This window comes from Lepus europaeus, chromosome 5 (genome assembly GCF_033115175.1).
Source record: "Lepus europaeus isolate LE1 chromosome 5, mLepTim1.pri, whole genome shotgun sequence".
NCBI classification, from domain to species: Eukaryota; Metazoa; Chordata; class Mammalia; order Lagomorpha; family Leporidae; genus Lepus; species Lepus europaeus.
The window spans coordinates 14,638,373-14,665,185 of NC_084831.1; the positions used below are offsets into that span (position 1 = coordinate 14,638,373).

Genomic DNA, 26,813 nt, shown 5'->3' on the forward strand with positions numbered 1-26,813 from the left:
GGAGAGAGGGAGAGGGGGACAGGGAGAGGGAGAGGGAGACAGGGAGAGGGAGGGAGGGAGAGAGGGGAGGGAGGGAGAGGGAGAGAGGGGAGAGGGAGAGAGGGAGAGAGGGAGAGGGAGTGGGAGACAGGGAGAGTGGGGAGGGAGGGAGAGAGGGAGAGAAGGAGAGAGGGAGAGGGGGAGAGGGAGAGGGAGACCTTCCATTTGCTGTCAGAGTGAGATCTTCTACCCAGCTGGTTCACTCTCCAAATGGCTGCAACAGCAGGAGCTGGGCCAATTTGAAGCCAGGAGTCATGAGCTTTATCTGGGTCTCCCGCATGGGTACACGGACCCAAGTACCTGGGCCATCCCCTGCTGCTTTCCCAAGCACACCAGCAGGGAGCTGGATCAGAAGTGGGGAAGCCAGGATTCAAACTGGTGCCCAAACAGAATGCTGGTGCCTTGGGCTTTGGCTTAACCCACTATGCTACAACACCAGCCCCTAAAATATTTTTTTAAAAAAATTTTAAATGACATGACTTTAAAAAAATAATAAATTTATTTATTTATTTGAAAGGCAGAGTAACGGAGAGAGGTACAGATTGCCCAACTGTTGGTTCACTGTCCACGTGGCTGCAACTGCCAGGGCCCAGCCAGGAACTTGAGCCAGGAACTCCACTGGGTCTCCCACATGGGTGTCAGTACTTGAGCCTTCATCTGCCACTTCCCAGGAATACTGGCAGGAAGCTGGGTCAGAAGCAGAGCAGCTGGGGCTTGAACTGACACTCCATTATGGGGAGTGGGTATTCCAAGCAGTGGCTTAACCTGCTGTGATGCAACACTGGCCCCTTCTTTTCATTTGAATCCATCTTCTAATGACCATGCAGTTGGACAGGCCTATAAGCAGGAACACAGTGGCAGGTGTGTGGCCCAGTGGTTAAGACACATCTGGAGTCCATACTGGGGTGCTCTGGCTCCTGATAACTCCACTAATGCAGACCCTGGGAGGCAGCGATGGCTCAGGTAACTGGGTTCCTGCCCTTCAGCGGGAGACCTGTATTGAGTTCCTGGCTCCGGGCCTCAGCCCTGGTCCAATCTCAGCCATTGCAGGCATCTGGGTAGTAAACAGTGGATGGGAGCTCTCTTTCTCTCTGTCTCTCAAATAAAATCTAATATCCAACCCATCACCCACCAAAAGAGATCCCAAAACCATGAACATAAAATGACATCTTGACCACGATTCAGATAATGTTAATGACTGGAATACTAATGACACTGCCGTCACTTCCTCTCGTAAAATAGACCAATTTATATTAAACAGGAGAATGCAAGCCTTGTTCTCACTCACCTGCTCCAAGAGAAAATTATGTACATCTTCCCCTTCTGGTAAAAAGTCCATCCAGTTGAGGTCAGCCTCCCTCCACAAGGCTCCCACTTTCTTATGGCTCTAAAACAAAGGTAAGTCCAATCCATTTACTTTCACATTGGAAGAGGAAGAAGAAAGGGCCTGCCTGAAGTCTTGAGAACGGAACCCTACAAATCAAACTGTTCCCTGTCGATGTGAAGTTGATCTCTCAGGATTCCTGACTATCAGACTGAGATGCCTGGCTGCATGTAAGTATAGTGGTGATGACTTAAGTACAGCTGCTTAAGGGTCAATGCCTCATTTGCCAGATGACTGGTAGAAAGTGCAAGCCAGTTATGAACAGAGTCACCACAACACAGAGTCTATACAAGTGATAGTATCCCTTTTCCTAGACAGCTCCGCACATATCTGCTATCAAAGTCACTCAGCAGCCTCCCTGGCACCCATGTCCACAGCAGATCATGTTACACTGCCCGGTGGGAGAATGCTTAAGGTCCTTGCTGCTTTTGAACCAGGAATGAGAAGTGTTTCAAAGGCAAGAAGTGTGAAGTTGACAACTTGAAAAACATGGGAGAAAGTACAAGTCCGCTGTCTGAACAGTCACAGAAGAAAGGGACATGCAAGGCTTTGGGCTGTGGCTGTCATCTCGCAGGCATCTTACAGAGGTAAACTGTATTTCACAGAGACTTTTCCCAAGCATAGCAGCTGACACGTGGTGGAGCCAGAATTTGAACTCAGGTTGTGAGAAAATGGTATTATTTAGAAATAGAAATTTGCATTCTGTATCTACAAATCAAAAGTTAACAAGCATTTGAGTTGTAAATAAAGACTAAAGTTAAGTAGATAGGAAAGAAAGGAAATTTGAACATAAAGTTGAGAATTCAGTAAAAATTCTAGTGCCATTAAGCTAATAATATTATTAACAAACAGATAATTAATTGGAACAAGGGATGAGGCTATTTAGTGCATCTTTCTATGAAAATGATTTCACATATGGAGTAGGTAAGAATTCTAAGTTCAGAGGGAGAAATGAAGCAATGAGTTATTTTAATCAATGCCTATAAAAGACTGAAATACGGGCTGGTGCTGTGGCACAGTAGATTAAGCTGCTGCTGTAGTGCTGGCAATCTTACATGGGTGCTGTTTTGAGTCCTGGCTGCTGCACTTCTGATCCACCTCCCTGCTAGTACACCTGAGAAAGCAGTGGAAGATGGCTCAAGTCCGTAAGTCCCTGCACCCAAGTGGGGGACCTGGAAGAAGCTCTTGACTCCTGGTGTGGCTTGGCCTGGCCCTGGCCATTGTGGCCATTTGGGGAGTGAACCAGTGGATAGAAGACCTCTCTCTCTGTCTCTTCTCTCTCTCGGTAACTCTTTCAAATAAATACATAAATCTTTTGAAAAAATTGAAATAAATCATCCTAGTACTTTTGATTCAGGTTTGAATTAAGTCAGAAATCACTCTAGAATCTTCACTGTGAATTCTATTTTGTTTTGATTTCTCTCATCTTCTTTGTAATGCCACAATTCCCCAAACCTCTTAGACCTCTAGTAGAGCACTCCCACCCTCTTGACATTGTAGGTTTAGGGTGAGCATTTAGCCTAGAGGTTGATACAAGTTATGGTCTATGTCCCACACTGGGGCACGTGGGTTTGATTCCCAATGCTGGCTCCTGACTTCAGCTTTGTGCTAATGTAAACATGTGAAGGCAGCAGCGATGGCTCAAGTAAATGGGAGATGTGGACTGAAGTCCTGGACTGCAGCTTCGGCTCCAGTCTAGCCCAGCCATAGCTTGTTGCATGCATTTGGGAAGTTAACCAGTGGATGGGAGATAGCTCTCTCTGTCTCACTGCCTCTCAAATAAAAAAAAAGAAAGAAAGAAATTACAGCTTAGATACTTTTTTCTATAAATTCTTAAAGCTTAGCTATTCGTAGATTGACAACCTAGCATACAGTTCTGTATGGTAAATATTTATTAAGCTGAACTAAAGTTGGGGCTGGTGCTGTGGCGTAGCAGGTAAAGCCGTCACCTGCAGTGCTGGCATCCCATATGGGCATCAGTTTGAATCCTAGCTGCTCCACTTCCAGTCCAGCTCTCTGCTATGGCCTGGGAAAGCAGCAGAAGATGGCCCAAGTCCTGGGGCCCCTGCACCCACGTGGGAGACCTGGAAGAAGCTCCTAGCTCCCGGCTTCGGATTGGCTCAGCTCTGGCCGTTGTGGCCATCTGGGGAGTGAATCAGGGGGTGGAAGACTGACCTACCTCCCTCCCTCTCTCTCTGTCTCTGTCTCTCTCTCTCTCTGCCTCTGCCTCTCTGTAACTCTGCCTTTCAAATAAAAAATAAGTAGATCTTAAAAAAATTCAAATAAATTTAACTTTAGAATCTCATCGTGTGGAATCATTGGTGCCACCCGTTTATAATTAGATTACCAGCCTATGATGCCAAAATAAGACTATTTAAGATTATCCTTACTCTGAAAAAGCAGATTAGTTTTTACTGAAACTTACTGGAAAGGATAAGTAGTAGAGCCATTTTGTTTTAAGAGAAGACAAAATTACCAACAGCAAATGAAACACACTTTTGAAATTACTTAGAATTTACCCAATGTAGGTGAGATTAGACAGTTCTTTCTCAAGATACTAGTCACCAGGACAAACATACCTCAGAAAGGAACTGGGCTGAAGCGGAGACCTTGCTCTTCTTCAGAGGATAAAAGGAAAGGGGATTACTTGCACAGAGATGTGCTATTCACAGAGTGCAGGATCCCGACCACTGCCCTGGCTAGCATGCTGCTGGCCTGACACGCAGTTTAACACTCACCATTTGTTTGCATAGAAGGTGCAATATTTCAGAAAGCAAGACCCCAGCTCTTCCAACAGGAAGTAAAGGTTTGCTAAATTCTCTGTAAAAGATAGGGTTAACAGCGGTTAAGTACTTCTGAAGTTCTCTGTTCTAGAACAGCAGGTAAACAATATGTGCTCCCCACCTACCACCAAAAAATAACGAAAACAAAAAAAACAAAAAAAGCAAAACACCCCACACATTCCGTGCCACCCAAACAGCAGCAAGTCTCCAGGACATGGCCTACGTTGTTTTTGGAGAAGGAGTTCAGAAACCAGCAGTTCACCTTATGCTTCACGGAGAAGCCAAAAGGGGACTTTAAATTCCAGGATTTATAGTTGTGCTTCGTTTTACCCTAAGATTCTCATCATCTTTAATGTTCTGTAGTATGTTTTGTGAATGTCACAGACAAGGAACACAGCAGTGTGGAGAATCTGACTACATATACAGTTGCTGAGAGAAACACTAATGTTCTGAAGAACAAAGTATGGGAACTGCTGGTCTATACAAGGCAGCATCACTTCTCCACGCATGTCCAAATCCAGGAATGTTTGAGAGCTCAGTTCCTCTGAGTAGAATCATGAGCATGTGGCATGTGGGTGCCACAACCTGACAGGCTACATTGTGAGGAAGTAACTTCTTATAGTATTGGAGTAATGACAAACAAAAAGTCAGAGTAACATTAAGTTTCCAGAGAGACTCATCTTCCAGTTATATGATTCTGGGGACATTGCTACAGTTACTGCTATGGTTGATAGAATACATATTGTCACGTGGTCTCCACTAGAGCTTTAGCATAATGTCACATCTTTTCAGCAAAATCAGAGGTCTAAAAGAGTCACTGGCTGCAGACATCAGGCTCCAAGGGCAGTAAGGGGGAAGCACTATGCCAGACAGCTGGCTGATGAGTTTTGTGTCAAATGAACTTGATATACATGCAACAAGGATAACTTACACAATAAGTTCTCTCATGGAGATTCCGCCTTCTTTTAACATGGGGGTAACCAGTTCAGCAAGGTACAACCAAATATGGGGAATATCAATGGCCATGTCATCTGCTAATTCTAAGGTTTCTGAGAAACTGAAAAACAGCAGGGAAAACATTAACATGTAAATGTAATTCAAAAGTTAAGATTAAATAAAGATATCAAAAATCAAGCAACCAATGTGTATTAACCCACTCTGTTAGGCACTGGCCTAGGCATAACACAACCAGTAACCAATCAACTGTTTTCTTACATTTTGTATTAGTCTGGAAAAGAAAAAATGGAACAGACAAAAGCATACTTGCAAACATGGCAATATACTCTGAAGAATACAAGCTATGGACCAGAGGGTAGTCAGAAAATACCTCTGTATGGAAGTGACCTTTAAGTTAAATGACGAAAACAGACAGACATGTAAGGTTCTGGAGGAATGGCGATCCAATTTTACTCCAAATCTACAAAGAATCCTCAACACAGTAGATATCATAACCTCAGAGGCAGTCAGAGGCACTGACAAGACACATGGCAGACCAGACACAAGAGAAAAACGCAGCAAGTGTCTGACCTAGTAGCAGAACACTGGTTAGGATACTCATATGCCGTACTTAAGAGTCCGGATTTGAGACCTAACTCTGTTCCTAATTCCAGCTTCCTCCTAATGAAAATCTTGGGAGTTGGCATGTGAGGGTTCAAGTGGTTAGGGCCCTGCCATTCATGGGGCTGAGAGGGGGCCTGGATTGAGTTCCAAGCTCCAGATGTCAGCCTGGCCCAGCCCCAGGCATTTGGGTAGTGGGTCAGAGGATGGGAGCACTCTCTGTTTGTTTCTCTTTTTCTGTCTGCCTCTCAAATAAAATAAAACAGAGTAAAAAAGACAAAAATCCTCATCATTGAATACCTTATGATAGAGAAATAAACTAGATGGATATAAAAGAGTTTGACACATTATTAACACTACTACTACTACATGCTATAAACTATTATACCTTTAAAAAGAAAGTTAATGGTTTTGGGTTTTTGTGCTATGAAGTATAAACATTTCTCAATGTAAAGTTTGGGAATTAAATATAATTTGGAAAGACAAATAACAAAAGCTCCATAGTTTTATTAGAGCTGAGAATCACAGCTATTCATTCAAGAGTACAAATTAGGGGCTTAAACCATTGCTTGGCAGAGTGGCATCACATATGGGAGTGCTGGTTCGAGTCCAAGATACTCCCCTTCCAAAGCTTCTTGTTAATGTGCCTGGGAAGGCAGCAGACACTGGGCCCCTGCCCCCATGTGGGAGATCTGGATGGAGTTTCTTGCCCCTGGCTTCTGCTGGCCCAGCCCTGGCTGTTGCAGCTATTTGGGGAGTGAACTGGAGGATGGAGACCAACCTCTCCCTGACTCTGTTGCTCTGCTCTTTCAAATGAATAAATCTTTAAAAAAAAAAAAAAGTATAAACAAATAGTTTAAGACTTTGTTAGTTATTCCAACACATAGCATATTAAAAAGTATAGAAACAAATCCAAATTTAACTATTGGAGACCTAAACATAAATTCAAGTCAAACAACTCAAAAGCAAGAAAAAAATTTGATTAAAAAAGTGGGCAATGAGGCCGGTGCTATGGCATAGCAGGTAAAGCTGCCACCTACAGTGCTGGCGTCCCATATGGGTGCTGGTTCGAGTTCCAGCTGCTCTACTTCCGATTCAGCTCTCTGATATGGCCTGGGAAAGCAGTGGAAGATGGCCCCAAGTCTTTGGGCTCCTGCACCCATGTGGGAGACCCGGAAGAAGCTCCTGGCTTCTGGCTTCAGATCGGCGCAGCTCTGGCCTTTGCGGCCAAATGGGTAGTGAAACAGCAGATGGAAGACCTCTCTCTCTGTCTCTCAAATAAATGAATAAATCTTGAATAGTTTTCTTTTTTTTTTGACAGGCAGAGTGGACAGTGAGAGAGAGAGACAGAGAGAAAGGTCTTCCTTTTTCCATTGGTTCACTCCCCAGTAGCTGCCATGGCCGGCGCACCGCACTGATCCGAAGCCAGGAGCCAGGTGCTTCTCCTGGTCTCCCATGCGAGTGCAGGGCCCAAGCACCTGGGACACCCTCCACTGCCTTCCCGGGCCACAGCAGAGAGCGACTGGGACTAGAACCCGGGGTACCGGTGCCGTAAGGTGGAGGATTAGCCTACTGAGCCACAGCGCTGGCTAAAATAAATAAATCTTAAAAAAAAAAAGTGGGCAAAGGACCTGAACAGACATTTCTTAAAAGAAGAAATACAAATGGTCAATAGGTACATGAAAAAATACTTGGCTTCACTAACCACTATGGAAACACCAAGGGAGAGATGAATGAAGAAATGAAAACCTGGTGGTATTTGTATTCAAATCCTTTTAGATCATTGTATTTGGACAATTTCTGCTTTTCTACTGTAGGTTCCAGCTAGAGTGTGCCACTCAGCCCAGAGACGCACATTTCATGAAAACTTGAAACTTGAAAAGAGCCACCACCATTGGGGAGGGCCACCTTTCTAGACCTGCCACTTCAAAGCAGTTTGCAGCTCCATTACATTATCTAACTCTGGCTATCACGAATCCTTAATGATCATTTTTAGAACTCACAGCTTGCAGAATTTGACGTCTATTTGCTGTACAACACATATTTGACTCTTCACTCATTATGTGCGCACTTTCAGCTCAGTTAATGTGCCACTGAAGGTACGCAATCTGGCTGGACTGCAGGATTTCTGGGTTAATCACTCGGTTCTGTCAATTCATGTTCCATGGGCCGGTGGTGTACATTAAGCTGTTTAATGAGCCAAGAGGCAATTGTAGCCATTCTGGTCTTTCAGCCGTGTGTCTGTTACTTTCATTTTGTATTACCACAAAAGATACACGTATTTTTGCCTTGTTTTCTACTTCGTCAGTCAGTTCACACTAGGACATTTGGCAGAACAAACCTGCAAAAGACTTAATTTTTATAAGTGTATAGTTCCTAAATCCTTTTGTAAAATTAAAAAAAAAAAAAATCCTAGGTGCACAGAAGCTCATAGACATTTGTTTTTATGTCTTTGCACTACTGTGTAGCCTCTGATAATGCTTTGCACAGTATGCATTTTCTACAGGCTGAACAAATGAAACAAAGCCACAACACACCCTTGCCTCTTGGTATGCAGCACATCACAGCCAATGGACTACGTGGATAAAATCAGTACCAGTGATCATCACACTGATTAGACTGTGCAGAGAAAACAAGAGCATATCTAGATACTAATAACAAATGATTTGAGAAAAAAATTAGGAAAATAATCCCATTTCCAAAAGCTAAAACAAACCACTTAGCTGTTATTTTTAAAAATTTATTTATTTTCACTTTATTTGAAAGACAGAAAGAGAGAGAGAGAGACAGAGAGTGTTCAGCTGCTGATTCACTCCCCACATGCTGGCCAACAGCTGGGCTGGGTCAGGCTGATGCCAGGAGCCTGGTACTTCCTTCAGGTCTCCCATATGCATGGCAGGGATCCCAGCACTTGAGCTATCACCTTGCTGCCTTCCAGCATGTGCATCAGCAAAAGCTGGAATGGGCAGAGCCGAGACTTTAACCCAGGTACTCTGATGTGGGATGCAGGCATCTGCGTGGTGTGTTAACCTCTGAAACAAATGCTCTCCTACTAAGTATAAATTTATTTATTTATTTATTTATTTTTTATTTTTGACAGGCAGAGTGGGCAGTGAGAGAGACAGACAGAGAGAAAGGGCTTCCTTTGCCGTTGGTTCACCCTCCAATGGCCGCCGCGGTTGGCGCGCTGCAGCCGGCGCACCGCACTGATCCGATGGCAGGAGCCAGGTGCTTCTCCTGGTCTCCTATGGGGTGCAGGGCCCAAGCACTTGGGCCATCCTCCACTGCACTCCCTGGCCACAGCAGAGAGCTGGCCTGGAAGAGGGGCAACCGGGACAGGACCGGTGCCCCGACCGGGACTAGAACCCGGTGTGCCAGCGCCGCAAGGCGGAGGATTAGCCTAGTGAGCTGCGGCGCCGGCTTAAGTATAAATTTTAACCAAAGAGATGAAAGAGCTATCATACACTGGAAACGTTAAAAAAAATTGATGAAAGAAGTTAAAGAAAACACAATTAAAAGGAAAGATATCCTGTGTTCATGGATTGCAAGAATTAACATTGCTAAAATGTCTATACTACCTACATGATGGCCGTGCCACCTTGGGACTTTGCCAGCAAGAACAACATCACCAGAGGCTGAATCAATAGGGCCTGCCTAATCATGATCTGTGAATCTACAGCTTCGATGCTATCCCTGTCAAAATTCCAATGTATTTTTCAGAGACAAAGAAAAAATTCCTTTAATTTGCATGGAACCATAAAAGATCCTGAATTTTGATTTCAAAATATATTATAAAGTAACTGTAATCAAAACAGCATGGGATTGAGCTAAGAAAATGACGTATCAAACAAAGGAACAAGATAGAAAGTCCAGAAAAAGGAGCCGGTGTCGTGGAGCAGTGGGTTCAGCTGGCCCTGCAAGGTCAGCATCTCATTTGGGCACCGTTTTGAGTCCTGGCTATTCCAATTCTGATCCAGCTCCCTGCTAATGTGCCTGGGATGGCAGTAGAGGATGGGCTAAAGTGCTTGGGTACCTAGACCCAGGTAGAGACCCAGATGGAGTTCCAGGCTCCTGGCTTCGTCCTAGCCTAGCCATGGCTATTGTAGCCATCTGAGGAGTGAACCAGCAGATGGAAGATCTCTTCTTTCCCTCTGCCTTTCAAATAAATAAATAATCTTTATTTTTTTTAAAAAAGGAAAGAAACTATGAATTTATATTTAATTGATTTCCAGCAAGAATGGTAAGAATAAACAGTGGGGAAAGGAGAGTCTCTGAGTGGGATGAGAGGATCAGTATCACACTTGGAAGAATTAAATTGTGGGGCTGGCTTTGTGCCACAGCAGGTAAAGCTGCCACCTGCAATGCTGGCGTCCCATATGGGCACTGGTTGTGCCTGGGCTGCTCTGTTTCTGATCCAGTTCCCTGCTGATAGTCTGAGAAAAGCAGCGGAGACGTCCCGGGTACTTGGGCCCCTGCCACCAATGTGGGAGACCTAGAGGAAGTCCCTGGCTCCTGGCTCCAGCCTGGCCCAGCGCTGGCTGTTGTGGCCACCTGGGGAGTGAACCAGAGGATGGAAGATATCTCTCTTCCTGTGTGACTCTCTCTCCCTCTGTATAACTCTGACTTTCAAATAAATAAATAAATCTAAAAAAAAAAAAAAAAAAAACCAAATTAAATTGGATCCTTATCTTACTCCACATACAAAAATCAACTGGTTAAAGACATAAAACAGCTGTAAAACTGTAAGAATAAAATACAGGAGGAAAGCTTCATGACACTGGACCGGATGATACTTTTTTGGATATGACCTTGAAAGCACAGGCAACAAAAGCTAAGAGAGACAAATGGGACAATGTGAAAAAAATTCTGCACAGTAAAGGAAATAGTCAACAGGAAGAACAATCCACAGAACGGGAGAAAATACTTGTAATCATACACCTCCTAAGGGGTTAATATCCAGAACATTTAAGGAATGCTAAAGCAAGGTAACAAATAACCTCATTAAGACAGGCAAGAGTGGGGCTGGCATTGTGGTGTAGGGGGTAAAGCTGCCACCTGTGATGCCAGCATCCCATATGGACACTGGTTTGTATCCTGGCTGTTCTACTTCCTATCCAGGTCCCTGCTATATTGGCCTGGAAAAAACAGTGGAAGATGGCCCAAGTGCTTGGGCCTCTGCCACCCACATGGGAGACAAGGATGAAGCTCCTGGCTTCGGTCTGGCCCAGCCCGTGAACCAGCAGATGGAAGATCCCTCACCTCTGCCTCTTTCTCTCTCTCTGTAACTCTGACTTTCAAATAAATATATACATCTTAAAAGGGAAAAAAAAAGATGGGCAAAGGATCTGAATAGACATTTGAAGATAAGAGTTACAGTTGACCTACAGGTACATGAAAAAAATGTCTTAGCATCACTAGTCATTATGGAAATGTGAATTAAAAATCCACAAGACTATTATCACCTCATTTGTTAGCATGGCTTTTATAAAAAAGGTAAAAGATAAGGAAATTCTATTATTTCTGACAATGTGTGTAAATCTGTAAGATATCAGGCTAAGTGAAATAAGCTAGACACCAAAGGACAATTACTTCATCATTTCACTTAAAAAGCTGAACTCAGAGAAGTGGAGAGTAGAACAGTGGTCACCAAAGGCAGGAGCTAGGAGAGGTCATGGATGGCAAAAACAGGGGGGTTGGTCAACGGATACACAAAGATACAGAGAGAGGAGGTATCAGTTTTGAGATCTACTGTACTGCTATAGTTTGAATAACTGACCCCAAATTAATGCAGGAGTTTCAGCCCTAAGTCATAAGTTAACAGCACTAAGAGCGTTGAAAATTAATCCAATTTTGGGTGTTTATAGGTGGGGCTTCTTGCAAGTGACTAAGATCAGATGAGGTCATTAGGGCAGTGAACCCCCATGATGGGTCCTGGTGGCCCGACAGAGAGACTACAGATCGACAGAGATAAGACAGAGACACTCACACTCCCTGTCTCTGCCAGGTCATACCCTGTGTACTGCAGGACTGTGCCAGCAAGGAAGTCACCAGCAGAGCCTGGCCCAAAGTAGCACTTGCGCAATGCCGAGTCTGTGAACCTACAGAACTGTAAGCCAGAATAAAGCTCCTTTCTTTATCAAGTCAGCCTGTCTCATACATTTGTTATCATTAGGAAAAGCTGAATAATACATGCAGAGCAAATTCACTATCATCAATAATAATAATGTGTTATTGCATATTTAAAAATAATGAAGAGTAAATTTCAAATGTCTCACTATAGAAATGGCAAATGAAGTGGTGGATATGTTAATTAGCTTAACTTAATCATCTTGCATTATATATATATATATATATATCAAAACATCACATTATACCCCATGAATGTATACAATTATGATTTGTCAATTAAATATAATATTAGGGGCGGGCATTTGACCTAGTGGTTAAGACAGCAGTTAATATACCCGCGTCCCACTACTGGAGTCCTTGGGTTTGATACCCAGCTCTGGCTCTTCACTCCAGCTTCCTGGGAATGCAGACCCTGGGCGGCAGCAGTGTTGGCTGAAGTAATGCGCTCCTGCCACCCATGTCGTGGACTTAGACCAAGTTCTCAGCCCAGTCCCAGTTGCTGTGGACATCTAGGAAGTAAACCAGCAGATGGGAGCTCTCTCTCTCTTTGCATCTAATAAATACAAATTTTAAATATTTAAAAATATACATTAATAAAATAGAATTACCAGCAGCATCTTCCATAATTTACATTATATCTTAATAAAAATGTAAATCTTGCTCTATGTAGACAATGAAGAGATCATGAAAATTGAGTATTAAAATAGCATTATGACTGATACAAGAGAATCTAACCACAGGTAAAATGAGATAAATAGAAAGAGGTAGGCGGGTGCCGTGGCTCAATAGGCTAATCCTCCGCCTGTGGCGCCGGCACACCGGGTTCTAGTCCCAGTCAGGGCACTGGATTCTGTCCCGGTTGCCCCTCTTCCAGTCCAGCTCTCTGCTATGGCCTGGGAAGGCAGTGGAGGATGGCCCAAGTCCTTGGGCCCTGCACCCGCATGGGAGACCAGGAGAAGCACCTGGCTCCTGGCTTCGGATTGGCGTGGTGCGCCGGCTGCAGCATGCAGGCCACAGCAGCCATTGGAGGGTGAACCAATGGCAAAAGGAAGACCTTTTCCCTGTCTCTCTCTCTCACTGCCCACTCTGCCTGTCAAAAAAAATTTAAAAAAATAAAAAAAGAAAGAGGTAAACAAGTCTTATACTCCCAGTATCATCTTCCTAGGGCTGTTATAAACAAGGCTACTTAAACTAGATCTTACCTATGAGGACAAATAGAGTCTTCCTCTTTAACTAGTTCTGCCTTTGGAACTTGGCATGCATGTATATTGAGATCTGTTACCAAGGCAGAACTGCCATCAGCAGTAATGAAAGTTTAAGACAAAGAGTCAAAGGGGAAAAAAGAACTTCCTCTCCAACACATTCCAAACTGAAATATTAGTATGTCAACTTTCCCACAGGGCACACATTTCATGTCTATTTTCAACTCTGTTTTAGTTCTCAAAGTCATCCCGGCTGTCACTTAAAGTGAAATACATCCAATCACCTCTACTAGACAGTTTTTAAAGTTTTCTGCAATCATTATCTAAAATGACCTTATCAACAGTGTTTGAAATGCAACTACCTAAACAACCTTGTTCCTACCTACATATTTACCTTCCCACTTAATTCCAAGAGGACTGCTTAATGTTGTCTTTGCACAGGTGTGTGTGTGTGCATGTGCCTGTGTGCCTACAGTTGATAGAGCATTTGTAAGGAAAATTCCAAAGGATCTAAACTTTATTTGTAAAGCCCATTTAATGTTTTTATTTTATTACATTGTAGCAGTGTGTGCCCTGAAGAGAACTGTAGGGAGAAATGGCTGATTCACAGGAAACACCAATCATCACAGACTTGGGGATCAAGGGACAAACTGCGTGCTGCTCCAACTGCTTAGAAGTTGGCACGTGAGCAACAGCTGATTCCAGATATTCCTCCATGGTAGACAGAGAAGGACAGAAATCTTTGCATACCTGGATTAAAGAGGCAAAAGACTAGAGCACTTCTGTGCCTCCAATGAAACAGCCTCTCTGGACATAATTCGGATTTTATTTAGAAAGGACTGAGAAATACTGATCTATTTGCAAGAAGCTTCTTGGTGGATAACGACATGGACTTTCTCATTTCCACCTGAGAAAAAGGTGGGCACGTAATTATCAGGATTCTCCATTTAGGAAACAACAGTACAATTTTTACAGGTTTTAGTCTTAAGATGGCCTGGGCAAGTCTATCAAAAGCTAGGCCTGGGACCTCTGCAATGTCTACAGCTGCAGAAGGAAGCAAGGTTAAAGAAAGACACAATAATTGCTGAGACACTGAAGTGTTCATCTCATTTCTACCTAAATAAAAGGTTACAACTGTGGTCACTGCCAGCAGCAGCAAACCCCCACCACCAATGAAAGTACAGCCACCACGTCTGGACAGGACACGTTTTCTTCAGAGAATCACACAAAAGGAAATGTAAATATCTGAGATACCCTAGAAACCCAGCGAGCACCTTACAAATTCGACTAGTCAACGAAAGCGCCTCATTTTTCTCTGGGTCTTTCTAGACGTGAATCAGCTTCTGAGTACAGTTTGAAGACATAAAATGGTAAATAGTAATCTAGCATCTTTATTTCCAGAATTTTCTAGGGAATGCATCATAATATGTAGGTACAAAGTAAATATAAGTTGATATAATCGTTATCTCAACCATAGTTTCTAGGGACTGCCAAACTATAGCTTTAAGTGAGCTGAGGGCAGAGGTACTTTTTATGTGATGGTCTCTGTAGATAAGTTCATTTGCTTTTACTAACATTATACGGGAGTGAACTGCAAATTTCTCTTAAAACTAGGGAACTCTTATGGCCTTAAAGGCCAGCACCAGCTGCCAGTTCTGCTAAGTTTGGAGAAATCTGGCTTAATGCTGAAAAATACCTTTTTAATGTTCCTAGGAGCAACTACACGTTTTCCAGGACATTTGAAGGTAATGTCATCATTCCCTACAAAACCAAATGAATGGACTCAGGAGACCCTCAACCATTACTTTATCCTAACAGGTTGCCATAACTGAAATGACTACGGAAAGGTAGATGGGGTATTTCAGACATGTATTTAGTTTGTAAGAATATGAGCTTGGCAAAAACATATTTAAAAAGAGGAAAAAACTTAAAATAACAAACAGTTCTTGCATCACTGGACCAGTGAGCACATACCCAGGTACACACTGAAATGAGTGTGAGGTGCAGACGTGGACTTGACGTCCAGCCTCAGAGCTTCAGTTCTTAGCACAGAACAGGTACCTGTCTCTGCACGGTGTGATGCTGCTCCCTATTGGGGACAATATGGCTCCTAAAGCAAAATTTTCACTGCACGTAATTTTCACCTTAATTTTTTAATTTTAGATTTGATGGTTTAAGATTTTTTAGAGGTCAGGTAAGAATCTATGGCTGTACCCCAAAGAGCCCAATCCATGCACTTGTGGTGATGGCACCCAAATACATGAGAATCTGACAGAAAAGGATGTAACCCCGACGACAGATTTCTCCAACCAGCTGCTATCAAGGATCAACCTTGATCCAAACCAACCTGGAATGGACCCAATCACTAATAACATGGAGTCACATTTATTTCTTTGGAGTCTGAGTAGACAGACAAGTGCTTTCTGGCCCAAATATGCATGATTTACTGAAAAGGATAACACTCTAGGTGTAAGTCAATTTTCCAGAATTTTTCTCACAAAAGAAAAGTATTTTCCTGAAAAATCATGAAGAGGTTTGTGTGTAAATGAGCTGGTGAAGGCCTCAGTTTCCCCGAGGCCGAGAGTTCTCTATGATCATGCTGACATCACGGTATTGGCCTAATGATAATGCACTGAAGACCAGAAGACAACCTTCATTCCCTAGCACAATCTATACAACGCTATCACATAGACCAGCAGTATCACTATATGAGAATCATCCCACATGGACATATACAGTGGACACAGTTTTCATCTTAAAACATCAACTACGACCCAAGAGCCCAGGAACTGAGCAGCACTCTCGAGGCGGGCACTGACCCTTTGAAATAGTCGTGCTTGCTGAGTTTTTCTGACTGCACCAGTTGATACAGCAGCTGGCCCATATGGTCCCTGGTGATCTGGCTCCTTTCCAGGGTGGACTCCACTCCCACTCTCACGAACACATGGAGTAAGTGCTGGGCATTCAGCTCCTCCACACACTGCATGGCTTCCTAGTCAACAGGAAAGAAAGGCTTACTCCAACATCTGGTGTTGAGAGAAATGTTAAATCTTTTATTTATGACAAACTTAGTAGAAAGCTCCATGAACAAGACAGTTTTCATTTTCATGTTTTCGTTTAACATAATACAGCTCAATAAAATGTAGGCTAACATAGACAACAATCATATTGAAAAACTAATGGTGTATCTTAATGGACTAATATGTTTAACAATTTAAAGATCATCTAAAGGAATGGAGTGAAAATGCATTTTTCTATACAATGGTTACCCATTTTATGATCACTTAAAAAACTGAAAATGGTATATACTATGAGCTAGAAATTCAATGTCACAATTCAAAGACCTTAATATAGCAGCTGAAGTTATTCTGTCTGCACAATCTTCAACGACTTACAAGGTCTTCCACTGTAGGAAAGTTGGATTTATTTATTTATCCGAGAGGCAGAGTTAGAGAGAGAGAGAGATCTTTCATCTGCTGGTTCACTCCTCAAATGGCTGCAATGGCTAGGGCTGGGTCTCCCATGTGGGTGCAAGGGTCCAAGCACTTGGGCCATCTTCCACTGCTTTCCCAGGATATTAGCAGGGAGCTGGATGGGAAATGGAGCAGCTGGGACTAGAACTGGCACTCATATGGGATGCCGGTGCTGCAAGTGGAGGCTTAACCTACTACGCCATGGCACCGGGCCCAGAAAGTTAACTTAAGTGATACGGCGAAGCACTGTAATGCTGTCGGAAGCCTTTGTGGTACAGGGCTCACTACCTGGTGCTTACTGTGGAGGGATCTGGTGCGGTCAGTGTCTTTGGTCTGCAGGATAAAAGCGTGGCAGCCAGGGTCACTGAGTCACCAACATAGAGTGCATCTCCCTGCATTCAGCTACTACAATTTGTCTGGTGCCCCGAGGCCAAAATTCTTTGGTTCTATCTTTGAAAAAAGCAACACTGTTGAAGGGAAAAATGCATGTGAGGAGGGCAGTCACCTGGCTGCAGAAAGGAACAAGGCTAGTTTTAGTCTCACACTGGTGCTGCTTTTTCCCTCTGCTACTTTATTAACATCTCTTCCATGCTAACTTCTCTAAAAATATTTCAGAACTACAGAGAAAGAGTATTGGAATGTAAAACTGCATCTTCCATTGGTTTGGGCTAGTTCATTTAGAGTTTTGTCTCTAAACATCAAAAGAAAATTAATATTGATACAGTAGTCAATACAAATATTATGGGGGGGGGGTGAGTGGTACAGTAGTTGACACCACTAGGGATGCCAGCTTCCCACATCAGAATGCCTGAGTTGGAGCCACAGCTTTGCTCTCCATTCCAGCTTCCTGCTAATGTTCACCCTGGGAGGCAGCAGGTGATGGCTCAAAGTTGTTGGATCCTTGCTACCCATCTGGGAGACTCAGACTGAGTTCCTGGCTCCTGGCTCCTGGCTTAGGCCTGGCCCAACCCTGACTGCCGTGGGCACTTGAGGGAGTGAACAGGTGGAAGAAAGATTTATTTCTCAGCATGGCATCTTGGCATAGTGGGTTAAACCGCTGCCTGCAATGCCAGCATTCTATATGGGCACCAGTTCGTGTCCCGGCTGCTCCACTTCTGATCCAGCTCCCTGCTAATGCACCTGGGAAAGCAGTGGAAGATGGCCCAAGTGCTTGGGCCCCTGCACCCATGTGGGAGACCTGGGAGAAGCTCCTGGCTCAGTCTTCAACCTGACCTTGGCCTGGCCCAGTCCTAGTTATTTTAGCCATCTGGGGAGTGAACCATCAGATGGATGATCTCTCTCTCTTTTTAAGATTTACTTATTTATTTGAGAGATAGAGTTACAGACAGAGAGGTCTTTCATCCACTGGCTTACTCCCCAAATGGCTGCAATGGCCAGAGCTGAGCTGAAGCCAGGAGCCAGGAGCTTTTCCTGGGTCTCCCATGAGGGTACAGGGGCCCAAGGACCTGGGCCATCTTCCACTGCTTTCTCAGGCCATAGGAGAAAGCTGGATTGGAAGTGGAGCAGCCAGGACCTGGTGCCCATATGGGATGCCTGCACTGCAGACGGCAGCCTCACCTGCTACGCCACAGCACCAGCCCCTATAAATCTTCAAAAAAGTTTAGTTCTCTGTACCTTTCAAGTAAAAATTTTTTTGAAAGATGCTGGTTAGGGCTTCCACATCCCATATTGCAGTGCTTGGGTTTGACTCCTGGCTCCTGTCCCTGATTCCTGCTAACATGAACCTAGGAGGCAGTTGTGATGGCTCAAGTGCTTGGGTTCTTGCCACAAATGATGAACACATAGATCAGGTTCCAGCTCTCAACTTTGGCCCTGGCTCAGCCTGGACTGTCATGGGCATTTGGGGAGTGAATCAGTCATTAGAAATTTTCTGTCTTTCTGATTCTTAAATAAATAAACAAACATATTTTAATATGTTAGGGCATCTCACATTCCATACTGGAGTGTGGATGCAAGTCCAGGTTGCATCATTTTCCATACAGCTTCCTGCTAATGTATCCTGGGAGGCAGTAGATGATGGCTCAGGTGCTTAGGTCCCTGCCACCCATGTGGGAGACCCAGATAGAGTTCTGGGCTTTTGGTTTTGATCTGGCCTAGCCAGACTGTTGCAGCCATTAGGGGAACAAACTAGAAGATCTTTCTCTCTCTCTCTGCTGCTCTGCCTTTTAAGCTGATGAAAACTTAATTTTTTAAAAATTATAAACACAGGCCGGCGCCGTGGCTCACTAGGCTAATCCTCCGCCTAGCAGCGCAGGCACACCGGGTTCTAGTCCCGGTCGGGGCACCGGATTCTGTCCCGGTTGCCCCTCTTCCAGGCCAGCTCTCTGCTGTGGCCTGGGAAGGCAGTGGAGGATGGCCCAAGTGCTTGGGCCCTGCACCCCATGGGAGACCAGGAGAAGCACCTGGCTCCTGCCATCGGATCAGCGCGGTGCGCCGGCTGCAGCGCGCCAGCCGCAGCGGCCATTGGAGGGTGAACCAATGGCAAAGGAAGACCTTTCTCTCTGTCTCTCTCTCACTGTCCACTCTGCCTGTCAAAAAGTAAAAAAAAAATAAAAATAAAAATAAAAAAAAATTATAAACACACACAAAACCCAATTTCCTAATCTGTAAAAATTGGTATTGTAGTAATATCATCTTCAAGCAGATATGATAAGGTCTACTGAGCTAATACGTATAACATAGGCAGGACAGCACCAAGCACATAGTGAGCTATCAGAAATGTCCAACATCACTTGGCTTTTACTGGCGCTCTGCAGGTGGCAGCCCTGTGCACTGCACCATGAAATCCGCAGGCCTGACTCTCCCTCCGCAAGGCAGGCTTGGCCTCAAGATTCTCTCAAGGGTCTTCCTGGGGCACATCAGGAATCCTGAGCCCTCTTCCTTCCTATACTCCAATTCATTACAGGGTCATGTTTTTTTCCTTCAAAGGAGACTCTGTGTATCCTTTGAATTATGTCTGAGGTCAATTTCCACTGCTTTCTTACTCTTTTCATCACTCTCAATTTTTCAATTTTCTCATGAGTTTTTCACATTTCCCTTCAGTCACTCTACCACAACCCAAGCTGTGTTGTCCATTTACAAGAATACCCATTTTCCAAGAGTCTTTTTTTTTTTTTTTTTTAACGTGAGTAGAACTTGTCTTCTTATAAAAAGTTGTAAAGTTGTGTGGAATTGGTGGGAGTGTGGACAAATGGAATGACGGAATACAATAGGGAGCCCAGAAACAGATCCACATCAGTACAATCAAGTGATCTTTGACAAAGATCAAAGGCAAAGCAATGGAGAGAAGACAATCTTCTTAACAAATGATGCTGGAACAACTAGATATGCACATGGAAAAATGCATCTAGATCTGAACTTATACCTGTATGAAGACTAACTCAGAATGGATCACAGGACAAAATGTAAAATGCAAACCTCTAAAATTCCTAGAAGATAACACAGGTGAGAAATCCAGATGACCTTGAGCTTGGTGATAACTTTTTTTTTCATTATCAATTATCTTTATATACAGATGATCAATTTAGTATATATTAAGTAAAGATTCCAACAGTTTGCACCCACACAGAAACACAAAGTGTAAAGTACTGTTTGAGTACTAGTTATAGCATTAATTCACATTGGACAACACATTAAGGACAGAGATCCTACATGGGGAGTATGTGCACAGTGACTCCTGTTGTTGACTTAACAACAGACACTCTTATTTATGGCGTCAGTAATCACCCTAGGCTCTTGTCTCAGGTTGCCAAGGCTATGGAAGCCTTTTGAGTTCACCGACTCTGATATTATTTAGACAAGGTCATAGTCAAAGTGGAAGTTCTCTCCTCCCTTCAGAGAAAGGTACCTCCTTATTTGATGACCTGTTCTTTTTTTTTTTTGACAGGCAGAGTGGATAGTGAGAGAGAGAGAGACAGAGAGAAAGGTCTTCCTTTTTGCCGTTGGTTCACCCTCCAATGGCTGCTGTGGCCGGCGCATCATGCTGATCCGAAGCCAGGAGCCAGGCGCTTCTCCTGGTCTCCCATGCAGGTGCAGGGCCCAAGGACTTGGGCCATCCTCCACTGCCTTCCCAGGCCATAGCAGAGAGCTGGCCTGGAAGAGGGGCAACCGGGATAGAATCCGGCGCCCCAACCGGGACTAGAACCCGGTGTGCTGGCGCCGCAAGGCGGAGGATTAGCCTGTTAAGCCACGGCGCCGGCTTACAGACAGATTATTTTTGTAGGTTTGATCAATTGTGAACTGAAATTGATCACTTTGACTAGTGAGATGGCACTGGTACATACCACCTTGATGGGATTGAATTGGAATCCCCTAGCATATTTTCCAGGAGTATTCCTAACAAATGGATTCCATTATATCAAGTATATTCTTTGGCTCTTTCCAAGTTAGTGTTAATTATTTACTTTGCTATATTTCAAAGGTTTTTTGCAAAGTACTCCTCTCTACCTCCTAGGTAGGAGACCTAGATAGACTTACAGGCTCCTGGCTTCAGTCTGTTCCAGCCCTGACAATTGCAGGCATTTGGGGAATAAATCAGCAGGTGGAAGATTTCTATCTTTTCACCTTTCCATAACTCTGCCTTTCCAAAAACCAAATGAATAAATAAATAAAACTTAAAAAAAATATATATATCAAAGTCAATTTGGTCTTCCCTTAGTGGGGATGGATGAGTATATATTCTCTTTTTCCTCTGTTCAATAAAGTGAATTATAGAATTAATTGAAAAGAAAGTACTTGGCAAAAGTATATCCAAATTAAACAAACTGAACTGTGTAGACTTGGATTTGTGCAGGACTCAGTCCAAGTCCTATCAGTTCATGATGACACTGATTTAGACTAGAACGAAATTAGCATTTCTCCTTGTTACAGAACTTTCTGTAGTATTAATTTCTATTTTTAATAAGAATCTCATTTACCTTAAAATCATTAATGTGTAGAAATTCATCAATGATCGACTTAGACTTCCTCTCCACTTCATCTTCTGACAATGAAGGCTTGTCAGGGACTGACACTGCCGAAGTTTCTGGTTTCACTACTAGAGACGTTAAAAAAAACAGTGGGAGGACAAAAATGACAAAAATTACCATTAAAATGGTAGGATTATGACTGATGATATTTAGGAGTTTCTTCACTGTTTGTTCATCAAAAGCATTTAGTAAATACAAATTTGAGGAAGCAAGACACTTAAAAGCAGAACAGAGAAACCTTTTACTGTAGAATTGTACTAAGTAACTTCACAACCTACAGCAACAATCAACAAGACTTGGGAACATGATGAACTCTCCTCTCTCAGTTCTTTCCATACTTTGATTCCTCCACACTGCTCTGTGGGTGGAGGGCACCTGAGGCCTTCCCGGCCTCCACAGGTCGGAGCTCCTCCACACCAGGTTTTGATCCCTGTGAACATGCTCCGATGTTACTGTCCCTGCAATGCTGTTCCCTGCAAACCTGTGCAGAATGACCTCCGGTCGTGCTCTGGAAACTGCCTCCTACTTAATCAGTGTTTCCGTTTTCGCACTTGTTCCACGGGAAGAAGTGTTATCTACCATCTTTGAGGGCTATTATGAATGAGGAATTAACTACCTGTAATTCTCGGAACATTACTGATAAACACAAAGTTCTCAAAAGGTATCGGATGTCATCATGATGATGAAGATAATGACAGCGACAGTCTCTCCACATCCCTGTTCCCCAATTCAAGAGAGCTCCTTTGTTAAGTAATCTCTTGGAACTAATTTTTGTTCCTTCTTAGCAGCCTTCTCAGATTGCCTCTTTTGTGAAATTACTTGGTAAAGGTTTTGCTGACTTAAGGAAAAACAGAGATCAGGCAGCTAATACTCACCACTGATGAATACACAAATGACCCAGACAATAAGTATACATACGGCAGCTGCGTACACTAGACTCCACACAGACATATTTTCATATACTATCCTGCTATGTTCCAAAACGACCTAGCACAGGTAAGAAATGCACATGTCCATAAAACTATATGATTTGAGCTCTATGTCATTTGGCAAAAGACATTTCAATCTGTCTCTGAAACCCAATTAGTAATGTAGTTACAAGAAATAATTTAAAGAACAAAACAAATTTGCAAGGTATATAAATATCATAAACAATCTGCATTATTTCATGACTGAGATTTAAAGTGGGGTGGGGTTTGGCAGGCTAAGCCACTGCGTGGGGTACTCAAACACAACTTGAGTGCCTAGTTCAAGTTCAAGGCACTCAGTAACTTAGGATCCAGCTTCCCGCTAACACATCTGGGAAGCAGAGATGATGTCCCAAATACTGGGTTCCTGCTACCCATGTGGGGGATCCAGATGGAGTTCCTAATTCCTGGCTTCTAGCTGGTCCAGCCCTGGCTGTTAGAAGCATTTTTGGGGGTTAATCAATAATTGGGAGATTTCACTCTTTCTCTGTCTCTCCCTGTCTGACATAGTACCTTTCAAATAAACAATAGGTAAATCTTAAAATAAAAGATGCTGAAAATTCCTTAAACTGTTTTTTTTGTTTTTGTTTTTTGTTTTTTTTTTGACAGGCAGAGTGGATAGTGAGAGAGAGACAGAGAGAAAGGTCTTCCTTTTTGCCGTTGGTTCACCCTCCAATGGCCACTGTGGCCAGCGCATCTCGCTGATCCGAAGCCAGGAGCCAGGTACTTCTCCTGGTCTCCCATGTGGGTGCAGGGCCCAAGGACTTGGGCCATCCTCCACTGCCTTCCCGGGCCATAGCAGAGAGCTGGCCTGGAAGAGGGGCAACCGGGATAGAATCCGGTGCCCCAACCGGGACTAGAACCCGGTGTGCCGGCGCCGCAAGGCGGAGGATTAGCCTGTTAAGCCACGGCACCAGCCTAACCTGTTTTTTACCACTTTGATTACTGTCCTCCTCCTTCTCATCATTAAAATGACATATAATAACTTTTGAAAATTTTGTCTTTATCAGATAACATTCGGAGTGTTTCCATGTAATTAATTTCTCATTCATAATGACTGTACGTGGTCCTGTGCTGTGGCATAGTGGGTTAGGCTGCAGCCGGCAATACCAGCATACCATACTGGAACACTGTTCTATTTCCAATCCAGCTCCCTGCTACTATGCCTGGGAAAGTAGCAGAGGACGGCCCGAGTGTGTGGGCCCCTGTCACTCATGTGACCTCAGATGGAGGCTCAGACTCTGGTTTCCATCTGGCCCAGTCCCAGCCACTGCGGCCATTTCAGAGAGTGAACCAGCAGATGGAAGATCTCTTTCTTATCCTCGCTCTATAAAACTATCTTTAAAGTTAATAAACACATTTTTAAAAAAAGATTAATTAATTAATTAACTAATTTGAAAGTCAGAGTTAGAGAGAGTGAGGGAGAGAAAGAGAGATCTTTCATCACTGGTCACTTCCCAGATGGTCACTACAGTCAGGGCTGGGCCAGGCTGAAGCCAGGAGCCATGACCTTCTTCTAGGTCTCCTACATGGGTAGCAAGGGTCCAAGCACTTGAACCATCTGCTGCTACTTTTCCCAGGCCATCAGCAGGGAAACTGATTGGAAGTAGAGCAGCTGGGACATGAACTGGTGCCCATACAGGATGCCGGCATTGTAGGCAGTGGCTTTACCTACTATACCACTGCAACAGCACATAAATAAATCTTTTTAAAAAGCAAATAGTGGCCTAATACACAGATGTACTTATCCCCATATAACAAATGAAGAAACTTAAACACAGATAGGCTAGACATATGAGGCAATTTTAGAGTACTATCTGAGAGGCACCTCTAATAATATACACTAGTATGCACAAACCCAGAGAGCACCAGGATGATGAAGGCAATAGAAGACAACCTGAAGCCTTCTTTTGTTTTGCCTTGTAATGACTCAATAATGTGAAGATTTCTTTCTCTCTTTCAAGTAGATAAAAATTAAAAAACACTTAAAAAATGTGAGAATTTTCAAGTTGTGAAGGGCTCTCCACAGTTTATGCACTCAAATGGCAACATAAAGGGCGTCAAACGGGTTTGTAGAAATCCACAGCAGAGGAGCTGTCAGCACACTACCACCTGCTGGGCACAGGCAGCCGAAGCTCTGCAGCTGCTCCCTAACTTCTAAAGCCCTGTTGCGTAAGCTACTATCAGGTGATGACTCTGACTCCGACATCCACTGCGGCATCAAGTCTCTTTTGTGTTAGTCCTTCCAGGTTTAAGGCTCCAGCCGCCTGTATCTGCAGGTGCTTGTGCGAAGTCTCACCTGACTCCCGTGCTTTGCTGCGGCCGGCCTCGGAGCTGCTCCGCTCCACATCCGCGGCTCCTGTCAGCTGCTTCACGGTCTCCAGCATCTCTCTCCTCTGCTCTTCTTGGGACTGATTGTCCAACAGGTCTTTGCTGCTGCCGCCCCGCGTGAAGGTGTTTGGACGTGACGAGGCAGACGCCAGAGGTTTGTCATTCTTCTCCCGGCCCACGCTCCCGCGACTTAAAAGACAAAACAACACTTTTCAAAAAGAAAGACTACCCCATCCTCTATATATTCAAATGGTTCAACAACATTAAGACTTCCTAACAGTAGGCAAAGTAATTTTTCACAGGCAGTATTCAAAATATGAGGTACCAATTATGTTTCAAAGTATAACTATTCGTATCAACAAGTGAAATCAGCTCTTTTAAAGGGAATAATTATATAGATGCTTAAAATTTATTTTTCTAATGGTAAAAGGGATATCACATTTTTAAATGTCAGTGGGAATTCTATTTTCCTTTAGAAAGATATTTTAGAAAAGAAAGTGGGGGCTGGCACTGTGGCACAGTGGGCTAAGCCTCGCCTGTAGTGCTGGTATCCCATATGGGTGCCAGTTCACATTCCTCTGCTCCTCTTCCGATCCAGCTCTCTGCTATGGCCTGGGAAAGAAGTGTAAGATGGCCCAAGTGCTTGGGCTCCTCATCCATGTGGGAGACCTGGAAGAAGCTCCTGGCTCCTGGCTTCGGATTGGCCCAGCTCCAGCTGTTGCAGCCATTTGAGGAGTGAACCAGTAGATGGAAGACCTTTCTTTCTATCTCTCCCTCTCTCTGTAACTCTGCCCTCCTAAATAAATAAATAAAATCTTAAAAAAAAGAAAGAAAGAAAGAACTGGTTAAAAAAAAAAAAAAAAAGAAAAAGTGTGATAAAAGAATGGGCTAAATGAAATGACAGAGAAACAAATACCAGAATAACATGGTGTTTCTATTATCTCAAAACTTATGCACTAGGTGGGTGTTGTGGCACAGTGGATTAAGTCACCATTTGGGATGCCCACACCCCATGTCAGAGTGTCGGTCTGAGCCCCAGATCATCTGATTCTTCCTTCCTTCCTTCTTTTTTTTAAAGATTTATTTATTTATCTGAAATGCAGAGTTACAGAGAGGGAGAGGTCTTCCACCCGATGGTTCACTCCCCAAATGGCCGCAAAGGCCAGAGCTGTGCCGATCCGAAGCCAGGAGCCAGGAGCTTCTTCTGGATCTCCTACACAGGTGCAGGGCACAAGGACTTGAGCCATCTTCCACTGCTTTCTCAGGCCATAGCAGAGAGCTGGATCAGAAGTGGAGCAGCCAGGACTCGAACCGGTGCCCATATGGGATGTTGGCACTGCAGGTGGTGCCTTTACGTGCTATGCCACAGCACCGACCCCTCACCTGCTTCAATCCAGCTTCCTGCTATTGCAGCTGGAAAGACAGGGGAAGATGGTCCACTTACTTGAGTCCCTGTCACCCTCGTAGGAAACCTGGATGAAGTTCCAGGCTCCTGGCTTCGTCCTGACCCAGCTGTTGCAGGCATTTGAGGAGTAAATCAGCATATGTAAGAGCTCTCACTCTCTCTTATATACCCCTCTGTGTCTTTCACGTAAATAAGGAAATATTTAAAAAGAAGAAATTATACAATGGCGCTTTAGGCAGAACCTTACTGCTTGTTTTTTAAAAGATTTATTTACTTAATTTGAAAGAGTAGCAGAGACAGAGGGATCTTCCAACCATTGGAAGATGGCTGCAATAACCAGCAACGGGCCAGGCTGAAGCCAGGAGCCAGGAGCTTCATGTCGTGCTGATGTCCCATATGGGCACTGGTTTGTGTCCCGGCTGCTCCTCTTCCAATCAAGCTCTCTGCTATGGCCTGGGAAAGCAGTAGAAGATGGCCCAAGTGCTTGGGCCCCGGCATCTGTGTGGGTGAACCAGAAGAAGCTCCTGGCTTCAGTTGGCTTAGCTCTGGCCATT

At 43.9% G+C, this 26,813-nt stretch overlaps 1 protein-coding gene across 11 annotated transcripts in view; it reads right to left on the minus strand.

Moving 5' to 3' along the window:
- Nucleotides 1-26,813, minus strand: part of EIF4G3 (eukaryotic translation initiation factor 4 gamma 3) — a 366,352-nt gene that overhangs the window by 25,825 nt on the left and 313,714 nt on the right. For all 11 annotated transcript variants that reach the window (XM_062190568.1, XM_062190571.1, XM_062190570.1 and 8 more), the window contains 6 exons: nt 24,823-25,043; nt 21,505-21,623; nt 15,914-16,086; nt 5,138-5,263; nt 4,162-4,243; nt 1,328-1,426 (listed from right to left, as the gene is read on the minus strand). In XM_062190568.1, coding sequence (XP_062046552.1) covers nt 1,328-1,426; nt 4,162-4,243; nt 5,138-5,263; nt 15,914-16,086; nt 21,505-21,623; nt 24,823-25,043 — 820 coding nt within the window. The remainder of the gene's footprint in view (nt 1-1,327; nt 1,427-4,161; nt 4,244-5,137; nt 5,264-15,913; nt 16,087-21,504; nt 21,624-24,822; nt 25,044-26,813) is intronic.